Genomic DNA, 15,803 nt, shown 5'->3' with positions numbered 1-15,803 from the left:
GAATTATTTAAAATATTTCATGTATAAACATAATGATATTTGAAATAATTAATTGAAATATTTCATATGTAAAAATATTTGAAATTTCATACCCACAATGTAGATGAAAAAAATGATATTTGAAATATTTTACATATAAGTAGATATTTGAAATAATTATTTGATTTTATAATATTAAAAATCACCGTACAAACAATATAGGTGGAGAAAATAAATACTTCACATATAAATAGTATATATAAAAAAATCAATTTTACCAAATTTATATTTTTTATTATATAATTGGTAATAATCATTTTATTTTATAAATAAAATAATTATTAATTAAAAATATGAATTAAAAATAAAAAACTTGAAATCAATATATTTATTAATTAAAAAAAACTTAGAAACAATATAAAATAAAAAAATAAAATAAAGCTTGAAACAGATGAAATAAAAATACGAATGTGAGTAGAAGAGGAATCGAACCCGAAATTTAAATAATAAATACACTAATATTTAGTTATCTAGCTAGATGAACTAATATATCAAAAAAAATTGGAAAGCATGTCCTATAGGATACTTTTTCATTCTCTCTCAAAATTCGACTTATTTCTCCAAATATCCCAGAGAGCCCAAAACATAAAATTTCTTTTAAAACTGATTTTTTTTTATTATTATCAAATTTAACCGTCGGTTATTGTAAAAAATAATAATACTTATCTGTAAAAATGATACATAAATAAAGGTGATGTGGATTACCTTTTTCTGGTTGGGCCTGTAGTTTACATGGTAGGAAGCGCCTATAATATAACTTGTCCTTCGGTGGCAAACTTAATAACATTGATGTATGTTATTTTTAAATATTTAATTGAATTAATGTTGTCCATTAATTGGATGAAAAAAAGTTAATTTTTTTATAAAATGATAAATATTAGACTTAATGGTATAAAAAGCTTTTGAAGAATTTTTAAAAAAATTAATTAAACTCTTTCCAACCTTTTACATCCAATTGAGCCTCTGGTTAACTGATGTTAATCATTAACGGCCATCAGGTCAACCAACAAATGTGACTTGAAAATCCATGTTAACATTAATTGCTGATATGACACTATCATGACATCAAATATAAAAAATAAAAATTGTTTAAAATTATTTTTAAAATTGAAGTTTAAAATCAACATTGGCAAATTATTATTCAATTTCATTTAGATTTAGACACCTAATTATCTAGATTCGTTCTAAAATTATAAAATATCATAAACTATAAAAATAATTAACCTTTTAAAATTTTATATAAAATAGTCTAAATTTTAAAAAGTGATAATTGAATTTATAATCATTAAAAAATAAAAATAAGTATAAATTATAAATTATAAAAATTAAAAAATATATAAAATTAAAGAATCATTATAAATAATTTATTTTCATATCAAATTCAACCATAATGGAAATATAAAAAATTTGAATAAAATAAAAAAATCAATAAATTTACAATCGAACCATAATTTTCATTCTAATATCACATTGCTTCTTTTCGTAATAGATTGGTTGACTTTAGATTTAATTTATTTTTATTTTTGGTTTTTATAATTTTTATGTTTTCTATAACTTTGAATGATTTTTATAAGTTCTAAATACTTTTTTATTTTTACATTTTATAAACTTTATGATATTTTTTTAATTTTAGAGTTAATATGGACAAATGAGTATCTATTTTCGAGTAAACCTAGACAAAAATTTGTCTACATTAATTTTGAACTTGAATTTTTAAAATAAATGCTTTGTTTTTCCTGGCGTGGTAGTGCCAAGTCAGCAACTGATGTAGATGTGGCAACTACTAATGGTCACATCAACAATTTCATTAGAAATTATTAGTCAACGCCAGTCAAATAGTTGATTTGGTCAATTTTGTAAGTTCATGGGCTCAATTGAGTGTAAAAAAGTTGGAAGGGACTTAATTATTTTTTTTAATTCTTCGAGAGCCGTTTACATCATTAAGCCTAAATATTACTATAAAGGTATTTCTAGTTTCTCATATTTTTATATAAAATTTAGAAAATATATATACATATAATAAGATCTGAACCAAAGACATTATGATTTTCAATGTCTCAACTTTACTATTTCAACCAAAACCTTATAAATATTTTACAAATATATTTATTACATAAATTTTCTTCACCCGTACCATATCATGGGTGTACCATATCTAGTATTATTAAAGCATTTATTTATTACTACAAATTTACGCTTTGAAATTCATAATTTTTTATGTTCAAATCTTACAATGTGTAATTAATCTTTTATACTTATTTTGAAATTATTTATATTTATTTTGAACGTACTTGAATTCATATCTTATTACATTAATAATAATGTCGATTCGATTCGAATCGAATTAATACTCAATTAGCTAGAATATAATATAGATAAATTCACATGTGTAAACTTATTGAAAATATTTATATTAGCAATTTAATTAAAAAAGGTGAAAAAACCACCTTCATCTGTTTGTTGTTGATTTAAAATTCATGGTCATGGAAGATGATGATGATTAGTGATTAATGATGCTTTTGGCCCTTTAAATTTGTTGTTAATAATAGAGGCAACATAATTACCACCCATGCATGGGTGTTCAAATTAACAGGTGGCTTATAATGGAAATTTTTAAATAATATATTGTCCATTTCCGGTTTAGTGTATTTGTTTCAAGATTCCAATAAAAGACGCTTTATTGATTTATTTGGTGAAATTTAGAGCACTTTTTGAACATCTTTTTCTTTTGATAAGAAACTGTTGGATGTAAAGTTAAGAGAAGAGTTAGATCGGGAAAATTCACATAATTTGCTTGATAACAGATTCAAATGACAGGTGTAATGCCGGTGGACAATTTCTTTGAACAAGATCCAAGGCTATTCTGACAACCAATTGCTATTATCAACCTTGCTTATCATGAATGAATTGCGAATAATCCGCAATTATCAAATTAAGATAATCAGTTTTTTGGATTCTAAACTTATCCAGTTTGGTTTTCTTATGCAGTAACAATTCCTGCGGGAGGGGGTTTAGGCAACAGTTGACCAGTGAGCAGGGAATTCAATTTCATTTATTGAAATAGGAGCAGAAATGATGGTTCTGGGTTGTGCCAGAAACAATAGTTGTATCCATTGTTAAGCTTTTAACCTCCAAAACATCTAAACTCAACTATGTCTGTCTAGCTGATACATGCGCGAATGGGGTGAAATTTATTAGATTTCAATCATCAAAACTGTTAATTGTCAGGCTTGAGAAATTAGCAGACTTGCAACGACTGTTTGGATGGGATCCTGGCATTTTTAGGTTGAGATGTCTCATGGCATTTAAAGATCTATCTCTTAGTTTCGCAACGCATTTTAAGTCACTCGATTTTGAGTTCGGGAGCTCAAGTTATGACCATTTTAGTGAAGACTGTGCGAGCAAAATTTTTGAACAAGATTATGCCGAGAATTACGAATTTCGAACTTTTAATTTGAGTTTAAATCATATTGGGTTCGGGTTTTAGACTCAATTTTTATTATATATAAGCCCAATATTATATTTGTCAGATCTTATTATTTTATTATTATTTTATTATTATTTTTTTATGATTATTAAGTATTTTAAGTTATTTAGGAGATTTATGTTAATAAGAAATTTTAGTTTAAAACTACTTATTGTTTAAATTAAATTAGAGTTCTAGTATACTTAAGAGTTTTATTTAAATTTACTTAGCTAGCCTATATATAAACCTTTGCATTGTACAAAATAATTCATTATTATTCTATTTTTCTTTTAAGTTAATATATTCTCTATAGGCTTTTCTTTTTAAAAATTTCTCTTAAGTTTCTATTAAAAGAGTTTTAACAATCTTTTTATATTGTGGGATCAAACTTTTTCTTTTAGAGGAAAATTAAAGCTGCTTGGAGGGGTTGTGAATTCTTCGTGTTTCCAAGGCTTCTTAAGACTTTTACACGCTACGTTTTATATTTTCATTTATCTTTTTTATTTAACTTCGTTCCAGATTGTGCCAAAATTTAAATTTCTTTTCGAACGTCTAGAGCTTTAATTTAAATCTGCGATTTTAGCAAACTTTATAATCCGTTTTGTGTTCATCAATCTCAATCTTTATCACTAGCTAAAAGTCATAAACTGTTGAGTATAGTTTCAGTAGAGTCAAATTTCTTCTCTAGAACTCATTTACTCTAACTGTCCTCCATATCTGCTGAAAAACAAGATCGATTGCCATGAAAATCTGCGCTGCATCAAATAATGCCAAGGCTTTTATTTTGTCCACAATGAAGAAAATCGAGTATAATGCACAGTGCCAGAACCGGAGTGAAGTGAGAGCTACTAATTAATCATTCAGCCACGGAAACCAGATGTCACCTTGTGGTTTGGTAAAACATTGCAGTGGACCCCCAAACCATTTATTGTGCTGGACTGACCTCTTGATGCCGCAATACCCACACTTACTCTAACCTCATCATTCTTAAAGGTCCCCTACTTGAAAGGCCATTCAAATTTCAAAGTGCCAAATGTTTTACCATTTCCCATATCCCCAGACTTATATTCCCGTTGGAATCCTAGGGCTCAGAATCAGTCAAAGACATACATGTACGTCTCTGATTTAACATGGAGAGTGTTCATAACTTTTGCACTTCATTAAAAGTAGCAGAAGAACCAGTAATTGTTTTTTTGTTTCTTTAATGTCATAGGGATTAGGAAATCTTTTCATGTAAGGACTAGGATAGAAAACTTGCTTATATAAAGAGGTCAGGCCCCGAGGTTTTCTTTCACAAATTTAACTACTTTTATATTGCCAAGCTCTTCTGGGGTTTTCCTGCTTGTTCCTCTCTTAATTGCGTTCTATATTGAGGATGGGTTGTACTAAGAAAACTCTGGCTTTCCTTTTGATGCTGGCTTTTGTGGGAGTCTCTCTTGGTGCGGTTCACAAAGTGGGCGATTCCACCGGCTGGACTAGTCTTGGGAATATTGACTACCTCAAGTGGGCTTCCACCAAGAATTTCCATGTTGGCGACTCTCTTCGTAAGTACTTTTTCTCCTCTGCTTCCCCCTTCCCGCCAGGGGGGTTTCTCGTGTTCTTTTCCTACAACAAATAATGTTTAATGTATTTGAGAACCGACTACCCTTTTGACAATGCAGTTTTTCAGTACAACCCTCAATTCCACAACGCGATGCAAGTGACCCACGACGATTTCCAGTCATGCAACGGAACATCTGCCATCGCCTCCTACACCTCTGGATCCGACTCCGTAACCCTCAAAAGGCCTGGCCACTTTTATTTCCTTTGCGGTGTTCCAGGCCACTGCCAAGCCGGTCAGAAAGTCGACGTATTGGTCAAATCATCGTCCAAAGCCCCAATTGCAAGTCCTAGCCCATCCACTTTAGGTTCATCGCCTGCAAACCCACCGTCAGAAATGTTGGGTGCTCCTGGCCCAGCTCAGAGCAGTGCCCTGTCTCTCTTCTCCTCCAAGAATTCCCTGGCATGGAGTCTTGTCGCGGTTGGCGGCGTCTTCGGTTTTGCCTTCTACTTCTAGGCTGGCGCTCCTTACAATTGTGGTTGTGTTTGGGGCTATATTGTGATGGCATCATCATATTTAGGTCATATGGTATTAATGTATTATGTTTGTTAATCAATTCAAAAAAAATTATATAACTTTTACTTTTTCACCTTATGATTTGCTTTTCTCCATTTTGCGCTATTACAAAAAGAAGCATAAAATTTTCTAAACAGAGGGACTACGTAAGATACATCCTTCACATTATCAACAGGGGACTAAACAAGTCGCTTTTACAAACTTGGTATTGGTTGGATATTGGGCTGAAAATACTAGGGATGAATTTGAATTAAAAACAAGTAAGTTTAATTTTAAATTCAAAGATTAATTTAAAAATAAAAATGGGCACAAAAGTTAATTACGTAGTTTGGAAAAATTTTCTATGGGGCCTTACGAAGAGTGCAACTCCCTCTGTATAAACAATTCAAGTAAATTGTAACTTTATAATTGCGCATCAACTATGATCACTCTTCCCATTAACACTTTCCTCTTAAAAGTGTAACCTCATGCTTGTATATCAACTATGATCCAATCTTGAAAGCGCAAAGAATTTACAAAAAAAAAAGAAGTCATAAGATGAACTAAATTTGTGTTTTCTTCGATTAGTACATAATCAAGTAAACAAACCTTCTTTAAATAAACATTATAGTTTGTAAATCTCCATTCGAACCTACATATTTCTATATTAGCAACAATATCAATATCAATTGAGCTAAAACTCAATTGAAATCTTCTATTTTTTTAATTTCAATCGTTTAATTATTTTATATATTTTTTAATAACCTATAGGGGTTTTTTTACTAAAATGGGGTATAAAAAAAATTTTTGTACTAAAATGGGGTGTCAGAAAAATTATTTACCAAAATGGGGTACTTTTTTCATTGGTGCCATTTCAGAGGCACCAATGAATAAAAAAATATCAAATTTTATTTTTTTTAATGGCGCCTATTAGATAGGTGCCAATGAATATTTTATATTAATTTTTTTATAAAATATAATTAAATATTTTCTTGGGTCAGTATATGACCCGTATAATACATAGTATTGGCGCCTATCTCAAAGGCGCCAATGGTGGTGCCTATCTGAGAGGCGCCAATAGTGGTGCCATGTTAAGAGGCGCCAATGGTCTGATTTTTCCCTATATATACCCCCTAATACAGACATAATCTTTACCAGAGAAACAGAAGAAATAGAAAGGAAGGCAGAAGAAAAAAAGAAAGGTAAAGAAGAAGAAGGATAAGGTATTTTAATTTATTTATTTTTAAATAGAATGTAGAGTCTTGTTAGTAATTTTATTATTTGAAAGTTATTTTGTTAGGTTATTAATTTTGTTAGCTTCTGAATGAACAATTTTGCATTAAAAATTTTATGTAATTTTTTTACATTTCGAAACTGTTTTAAGAAATTTAAAATTGTTTTTAACAGATCTAGTATTGAAGATGAAGAATCAATTTTTTGTATGCGTTTATTTCGATGGAAATTTTGACAACAATTGTGGGATATATATTTGAATGTCGCAAACAAGTAGCAATGAGATTTAATAGAAACATCTCGTTTGATGATATGAAGGAAAAATTAGTGAAAAAATTTATAGACGTTGTGGGAGAAGGATATCAAAAGTTTTCTACAAGTTTCCAGTTTCAACAGATCCAATAAAATTTACTGAAATGGAACTTGTAGAGGATGAAGACGTGGAGACAATGGTCGCTCTTTATTGTGGGACTCAAAGTAACAAAAATGCACCGATTCAATTATTTTGCTGAGTTAGCCGATGTGGAAGCAACTGAAGATCTCACTCCATTAGGAAAAGAAGATGGAGTTCAAGTGTCGTGTATGGTGGTTCCGGTATCGTATGTTGATAGTCAATCAACTATACACGGGATCAATATTGATCTTAATGCTGCAGCCAAGACTGATGTGGTTGGTGATGATGTATGCTATAGTAGTGATCCTATTGATTACGAAGTGGATAGTGAGAGTGATCCCCACGTGGACGAGGTCCCGGATGATATTGATGACGAAGGCGTGAATGAGGATGGAAACGTTAACGCGTCTTCAGTCGGAAACCAGATTCGTCGTACTGTGATTGACAATAATCTTGGGGCACACATGTCTCGGATAGACCCCAATGCGACACGGGCAGCTGAGTTTCCGGAGTACCCTGAAATACTACCTACTAACTGAATGGGCGTATATTCTGATCTAGAAGAGTTATGTGTGGGCCAGAGGTTTGAAAGTAAGGAAGAATGCATATTTTCCATTAAGCGGTATAGCATGAATATATCAGTAGATTACAAAGTCATCGAGTCTAAACCAACATTATATGTTGGAGAGTGTTGGAGGTCGGCAGAAGGCTACAATTGGCGGATACGAGCTGCATTTATCCAGAAGTCGCAGATAAGGGAGATACGAAAATTGATTGGGCCTCACACATGCACTTCAACACGTATGACAGAAGATCATCGAAAACTTGACTCCAAAACTATCTGTACGTGCATCATGCCAATGGTGAAAGACATGCCAGCCATTAAAGTTTCGGTACTGATTGCCGAAATACAAGCACAATTCTAATATCGAGTATCATACCGGAAGACATGGATAGCTAAACAGATGGCAATGAAGTAATTGTACGGAGATTTCGATGCATCGTATAATGAGTTACAAGGATGGATAGCCGCTATGAGGGAACACGTGCCGGGGACTGTAATTGAGTTGCATACACGATCTTATTACGGGCCGAATGACCAACAACAATCGAGAAAAAGAATTTTTCATCGGATGTTCTGGACGTTTGATCAATGTGTGCGCGTATTTCCCCACTGCAAATCGTTTGTGCAAGTAGATGGAACCTGGCTATATGGAAAATACACATAGATCCTACTTCTTGCGCTTGCTCAAGACGGAAACAGGAATGTCCTCCCAATAGCATTTTCCATCGTCGATAAGGAGAATATAGAATCGTGGGAGTTCTTCCTTACCAACCTGCGGAGGTATGTTATTATCAACGATAATATTTGTTTCATCTCCGATAGAAGGAAAAGATTAATTGTAGCCATTAGGCGTTCTGGTGTGCCATGGAGATCTGTTTACTGCATCCAGCACATCGCGGCTAACTTTCAGCGAGATTACAAGAATGCAGACTAGAAGAGACAAGTTGTGAGAATGGGTAAAGAATTACCTTATCTTTTCAATATAAGTTTTAATGTTTTAGAGCAATACTGTATCTTAATTTTTTTTAATACATATGCAGCGCACGAGCTAGAGCCACATATTTTTCGCCAAAGAATGGCCCGACTTGAGAATGGCATGGAGGGTCAAACCAACAAATCTTTTCGGCAGTGGTTGGGTACCATAGAGCCGTGGCAATGGACTCAAAGTTTTGACGAGGGCTTTCTTTATGGTCAAATGACCACAAACTTGGTGGAGGGGATCAATGCTGTGTTTTTAAAAACACGACATCTTCCAATTTCATCTGTCTTCTCGGTAACATTCTACAGGTTGGCTACCTTGATGCCAAGAATGGGTCAGCAACAAGTGAACCAGATAGAGGTAGGGTACGTATTTGTCGAAGATATTAGGGATGCAATGATTGCAAATCGTTGGATGGTGAGGTCGATGACAGTAGAAGTATATTCACGACATAATGAAGCGTTTCGAGTTACAGAGACCATCGGTTGTCGACCCGGTATACCACCTAGGTCCTACGGAGTTGATCTCCGAAACAGACGGTGCGATTGCAGGATGTTTCAAACACTTCATTATCCATGTGCACATGTCATGGCAGCTTCTGCTAAAGTTGGGCTCAATGTAGAATAATTTATCGATGAAGTGTACACCATCGAACGCACGTTGCGTGTATGGGAAAACGAGTTCCCTGTGCTTCCTGACCTATCTACTTGGGAGGTACCTCCGACGACCTTCGAGCTTGTCTCAAGCAAAAGGTTGCATAAGAACCCGAAAGGTCGTCCGCAATCATCCAGAATCCATAACGAAATGGACATTAGTGAGAAATCTGATGGGAAGCTGTGTGGCATATGCAGATTAGCCGATCATAATCGGAGTAAATACCCGCTCCTAAACTACCATGTTGGACAATAGTCTCAATCGGGTAGAAATTGATATGTACTTCATTACATAAAGGTATAGCATGAATTACAAATTTGTTGCAGTTATGAAGCAATTTGAAATTAAAAAATTAAAAAAAAACATAAAAATTTTATTTACATAAAAGGTAAAAAGTCTTTATATAAATACACAGTTGACTATTTAAATTGAAAACGTAAAAAAATTATCTCCATCTGATAAATAAAATGCCAACAAAATTCATTACATAAATATGAGGTTGTTTATTACAAAAACCCCTAAAATTGATGGTTTGATGGTGTGGTTCTAGGGGTATATTTTTGTGGAGCTCGACACTTGCGTTGCGGGCGATTACGGTTATCAACGTTCTCTTTAACCGTATGTTGGGGTGTGTGAAACATAGATGAAAAATCATATGTCTCAAATGCCATTGATGAACTTGATCCGGGAGGCGAGGAGTACGACAGCGGATACGGGCCGGAAGGAGCGAAGTACTAAGGTGGATACGAGCTCGCGAAATAGTAATCGCCCTCCTAATTCTGGATGATAAGAACTATTCCTATAATGTAGTCCCGTTTCTGGCACTGGCTCTGGCTTCGGCTCTGGTGCATGATGCGGATCTGGAAGGGGTTACGTAATTCGTGTCGTATGCGGAGGGACTACCATCGACCGCCCACCAAACAGAAATGGTTTCCTTATCTCACAGTACCACTGTATGTATTCTAACGAGTGCTGCAAATCCAGAGCACGATCCATCTGAGGTACCCTCCCGAACCGGTTGTTCCACATCGTAATATATTCTTCGTGCACTTCTCTCCAATTATCTCCATACCTTCTCCTCTTGTTCATCCCATGGATCTCCTCCAATTGTACTGGCAGTGTCGGGATATACTGTATGCAACCGAACTGCTTGAGTACTCGATTGCCATGATACCACTCCATTACGTTAAAATTGATAATGGTTGCGCTAATGCACCATAGGTTTGAGTGGACGTTGGCAGATGAGGGGATAACTGCCATAATTTCTGGAATAGAATACGACATCCAAATGAACTGCACAGTTAATAACGTTGTTATATTAAGGCTGGTCGAATGAGATAAAATAATAAAATTAAGTTTATATTCGAAACACTTACCCCCTCTCCAGCATGATTCTCAATTATTAGACGGTATATCGAAACCGTGTATGACCTCCCGATACCCGTATTAGTACTCCACCTACGAAAATAAATTGTTAGAATAATATAATATAAAAAAAGTAAACTAATTATTATAACGAGTAAAAATTCATCACCTATTAACGAGTGAAAATATATATGATTGATGACTAATGGATGCCAAGAATGGCATCCGATAAAGTGCCCACGACTGCAGCAGTATGAGGCATTCGCCTATGTCAACCGCAGAAGGATCTGTCGTCCGACAAAGTTCGCGATACAGCATAGCTAAAACTGCGGACCCTCAACTGTATGAACGAGTGTTATGCAAATTGGATAATAAGGGTAAGTACATCAAGTGGACCTTACTGCCGTTTGTATCCGGCATGAGTACACCCTCTATAAGGTGCATAATGTAAGCTCGAGCAGCCTGCATCACCTCCCATTCATTAGCAGTACTTGGCAAATGCTCAAAATTGGCCTCTAGCCATGAAAATCTCAAAATGGTAAATTTCCCCTCACTTGGCGAGCGTCCAAGTAATTCATTGCAAAGGGTAGCCGGCCTAGAGATTAAACTTACGCCCGTGACCACATTCTCGTTTATGGGAGGCCCGAGCTGTACTGCAACATCCTCTAGAGTGACGGTACACTCTCCGCACGGTAAATGAAATGTGTGCGTCTCCGGACGCCATCGCTCGACTAAAGCGGAAATCAAGTCGTATCGCAGATCAAAAAGTTCGGATCAATGCTGCTGATCCGAACCCGACTAACTCTAAGTATGGTATTAGGCGTTCATCTGGATGAAACCCTAACTATTAACACGGCCCCTTAATACACGGTACGGACCTTGACATTATTAAATTAGTAAAATAATTAATACAATATAATTTAATTCAGTAAATAACATGAGTATCAAACAAAAATTATATTACCATCTCATTAATAGTACTTGATATGTGATTATCATTATTAATCAAAGAACCCATTTCCTGCAATCTGCAATTAAAAAAATGAATTCATTTTTTTGATTCAAAAAATCAATAAATATTGTTAAATAAATACAAAATCAAATAAAATTAAATTATATAAAAGTTACATTATATAAAAATTAAATGAGTTAACAACAACTATATGATTAAAAAAATCAGTTATAATTAAACTTTTAATAAAATGATTTTTATTTTTTTTATAAACTTATATGTTAAACTCACCAAATACTAAACTAAACACAACAACTTATAGCTTAATCCTAAATTACTAATAAATTAAATTTTAAATAATTACAAACACAAAAATTTATAACATAATCCTAAATTACTAACAAATTAATTATAAAATAATTACAATATTCATACAAAAATTTACAATATTACAATATATCCCGAAATTACAACATTCATACAAAAAATTACAATATTCATACAAAATTACAATATTCATACAAAATACTAATCCAAAACTAAAAATATTAATTTAATTATAAAATAATTACAATATTCATACAAAATTACAATATTCATATAAAATACTAATCCAAACTATAAACACTAAATATATATAATTTATAATTAATAATTAATAACAAAAAATTCACAATATCCTAATTAAACTCTTTAAATTATAAACAAAACTATTTACTAAAATAATACATTACCTTTTTTTTCTTTCTTTCTTTTTCTTCTTCTTCTCTTCTTCTCCTTTCTCTCTTTTTTTTTTCCTACCGTCCATTGCATGTTGTTGGGGGACCATTACTTATAGGCCATTTACTTATGGTGTTGAAAGAACAACAACAGCTGCTCTTGCAGCCGTGCAACGGTGGGCAGAAGGCCACCATTGGCGCCTCCCTAAGAGGCACATTTCTTGGTGCCTCTCTATGAGGCACTTTCATTGGCGCCTACCTGATAAGCACCACCCAAACCGACCCGACCCGTTGACCCGTATTTAAAAAATTTTTTTTTTTTAAAATAAAAAAATAATTTATTCAAAAAAAATTTTAATATTTTTTTATTCATTGGCGCATCTAAGATAAGCACCAATGAAAAATTACCTTATTTTGATAAATAATTTTTCTGACACTCCATTTCAGTAAAAAAAATTTTTATTCCATTTTAGTAAAAAACCTTAACCTATAGGCTATAACATATAAAAAAATATATTTTATTATCTACATATCAGTATCATTAATGACCTGTTCCCTAAAAAAATATGTGTCATCGTCGACCAAACACTCAGGCGGCATGCTATTAATTTGAATTTATCAATAGAGGAACTTTAAAAATAGAGGAACTTTACGGTATAAAAGAAAAAGAACGAGAAAAACTCACCACTACAGCAACCTTTTTGAAGGGGCATTACGTCGACCTATGTGTAGCGCCGTCTTCCTTAGGCCCAATAGCTAGTTCAAGCCCATCCTCTTGTGGTCCATGCCTAACCCAGTTCAAAGCATTACTCTGTTTCTCCTTTCCTAGCCGTTGAGTCAGCTGCTTTTTTATCTTTCGGGGGATTCTCCAAACACTGCAATACCGATACGGACAGAAGTTTGTCATCTACGTCCATGAAGCTTCCTGCCCCACCGTCCCTCCACCTATTTCCACACGCATCCCCACCTTTGCAGATGTTATGTCGCACTAATATTTGCTTCACCACTACTGCATACACAATTCCATTCTCAAATTGCTGACAAATTCCCAGCTTTTACCGTTATTGTACTAATAGCGCTTCATCACTCCATTGTCAACTTCCTAGTTCTTACCCTACATTACCACTAACACTTCTGCATATTCCATAATTCCATTGTCTGATTGCAGCCGATGTTTTTTCTTATAATATTGAATCAATAAAAAAAAATTGGTCATACTATATAGGCTTTATTCCAACTGAACAGAACTTTTAAGCCAAGTCCCGCAGTGGCAATTAGTTTGCTATTTGACTCTGGTCGCTCTTGTTCCACAGGGAAGGCATTTCATAGTTGATTAAAGGATAGCTTTTACCTTTCACCAAAAAAAAAGAACAAGGGTAGCTTTTACCTCTAATATCCGTAGAATAGTTTGAACGCATTTTATAGGGTTCCTTTTCCCTCTAATATTCGTATATCACATTTTATTTTCATGTTAAGATTTTGTCGGTTTTAAAGATGTGGTTGTTGCTATAATAGAAAGATAATTATTATAAATTTGTAATAGAATTTCTATTACATAAAAAAAAGTGAGAATTATATGAAAAAAAAATAAAAATTAAATTAATAAAATTAAAAGATGCATAGTAGGTGCATACATTATTATTTTTATGCATATTTTATTTTATATTCTTTCACATGATTAATTATGAAGTTTGTCAATCTAATATGTTTAATTAATTAGTATGAGTCATTAAATTTAATTAATTAATTTATCATGCGTTATTAAATTTAAGTAATCAATTTATAATATTTCAAATTCATAGTAGAATATTTAATTAGAGAACTTAATGGTTTAATGAATTGATATATTTAACTTCACTCATTAAAGATTAATGATTATTTTCATTTAATAAAATATGATTAATGGATTTTTTAATGTAAATTTTAAACATTTGAGATCATCTTTATTTAATAAATTATAAGCAATAGACTTGCTTATATGAAATAACTATAATTTTATTTAAAATTTTAGGCAATATGCTATTAAAGAGAACTAGTTTAATAAAGAATGGGTTTCATAACCATGATTGTTATAACGAGTGACTATTATAGAGAGAGCAAATTGTATGTGCTAGTTTCACTCCTATGTAATAAAAGAAAAATGTAACAGGTGTCGATTACAGTCAACAAGTCAAGTCAAGTATCAATCAATGTTAGCCCTCTATAAAGGTGAAACCAAATGATGCAAGAGGTCAAATTTGTGTACAGGGAATCGAAAGCAAGTTGCCCCAAACCGATTTCCTTACACAGATCATTTGGTTTGACCTGTATAATGGACTGGCATTGATTCATACCTAACTTGATCTGTTGACTCTTGCACATTTTATGCTATTTTTTTCCTTCAAATTTTGTTTGGATTGATAAAATTATTGAAATCAGTTAAAGAAAACCAATTTAACCTCCTTTAAAACATGTTCTATTTTAAAACATCTTATGGAGGGTGTACTATTTTGATAAAAAGAAACCCCTTCAAAATCTTAAGTGGAGTGGCAAAACTAAAAGAGAGTAGCAGGGAATCATATGTAATGTACAGCATGAGTTATAATTAACCAACTTCATTTATGGAGAGTTAGATGTTTATAGTTGAAGATTTGAAATTAGGGTAAGTGTTAATGTGAACTAAGCAAAGAATATTGAAGATGCAGGTTTTTAATGTAAGCATAGAATTAGAGAATGAAAGAGAAGACTGCAAAATGGGACCAATGTTAATAAAGTGATTAGTACTATTTGTACCAAACTAAGTACCTTTTTCAAGGGTGTTGGCAGAGAAATTAAGTGTCCATAAAAACCATTTCCCACAACAAACAACAATTGTATTTACCAATGCTGATGGCCAAATTTATTATCCTTAAATGTCCTCAATAATTATAATTTTCAATCTCAAAGTAATCTATGCATTGTCTGCTCAATTAAATATACAATCTACTATTTAACTTACATCAAAATGAAGTATGAAAAACAAAACCAATGCCCCTCAAACCTCGACTCCTTTGCCAAAGGGGAAGCAATAAATATATATATTTTTATAATAAAAATAAATATTTAACCGAATTATACTTGTGGAATTCGTGTCGATTTTTTCAGAAGCAGAACTGCTGCCCGGTAACTATAATTTTTTTTTCCTTTTCCAAAATTAGTCTGTAAGTTCTGCATACATAGGTAGGCTCTGTATAATACAAATATTAAGGAACGGAAACCGGAAGCCGAAGTGGGCGCTTCCCATAATCCAATAAGAACACGTGCAAGAACAGTACAAACTCCAAACACATAAGACTTCCAGTAAAACAATAAAAAAAATGAAGG

The 15,803-nt window shown here is 32.8% G+C and overlaps 1 protein-coding gene across 1 annotated transcript; it reads left to right on the top strand.

Annotated features, from left to right (window-relative positions):
* The first annotated feature begins 4,499 nt into the window (after window positions 1-4,499).
* LOC107912436 (mavicyanin) lies at window positions 4,500-5,694 on the top strand. The gene is made up of 2 exons (XM_016840619.2): window positions 4,500-5,049; window positions 5,167-5,694. Exons 1-2 carry the CDS (start codon window positions 4,881-4,883, stop codon window positions 5,559-5,561), a joined length of 564 nt encoding a protein of 187 aa, XP_016696108.1. The 5' UTR covers window positions 4,500-4,880; the 3' UTR covers window positions 5,562-5,694.
* Window positions 5,695-15,803: the final 10,109 nt, after the last annotated feature.

Source organism: Gossypium hirsutum, chromosome D11 (genome assembly GCF_007990345.1).
Source record: "Gossypium hirsutum isolate 1008001.06 chromosome D11, Gossypium_hirsutum_v2.1, whole genome shotgun sequence".
In the NCBI taxonomy this organism is placed as follows: Eukaryota; Viridiplantae; Streptophyta; class Magnoliopsida; order Malvales; family Malvaceae; genus Gossypium; species Gossypium hirsutum.
This window is presented reverse-complemented; position numbering and strand designations above follow the sequence as displayed.

What these genes read in the sequence shown, in the direction of transcription:
- LOC107912436 (XM_016840619.2), top strand. Translation starts at nt 4,881, where the DNA reads ATGGGTTGTACTAAGAAAACTCTGGCTTTCCTTTTGATGCTGGCTTTT. An exon ending in CCATGTTGGCGACTCTCTTC is followed by an intron (nt 5,050 to 5,166) that starts GTAAGTACTTTT and finishes TTGACAATGCAG; the next exon opens with TTTTTCAGTACAACCCTCAA.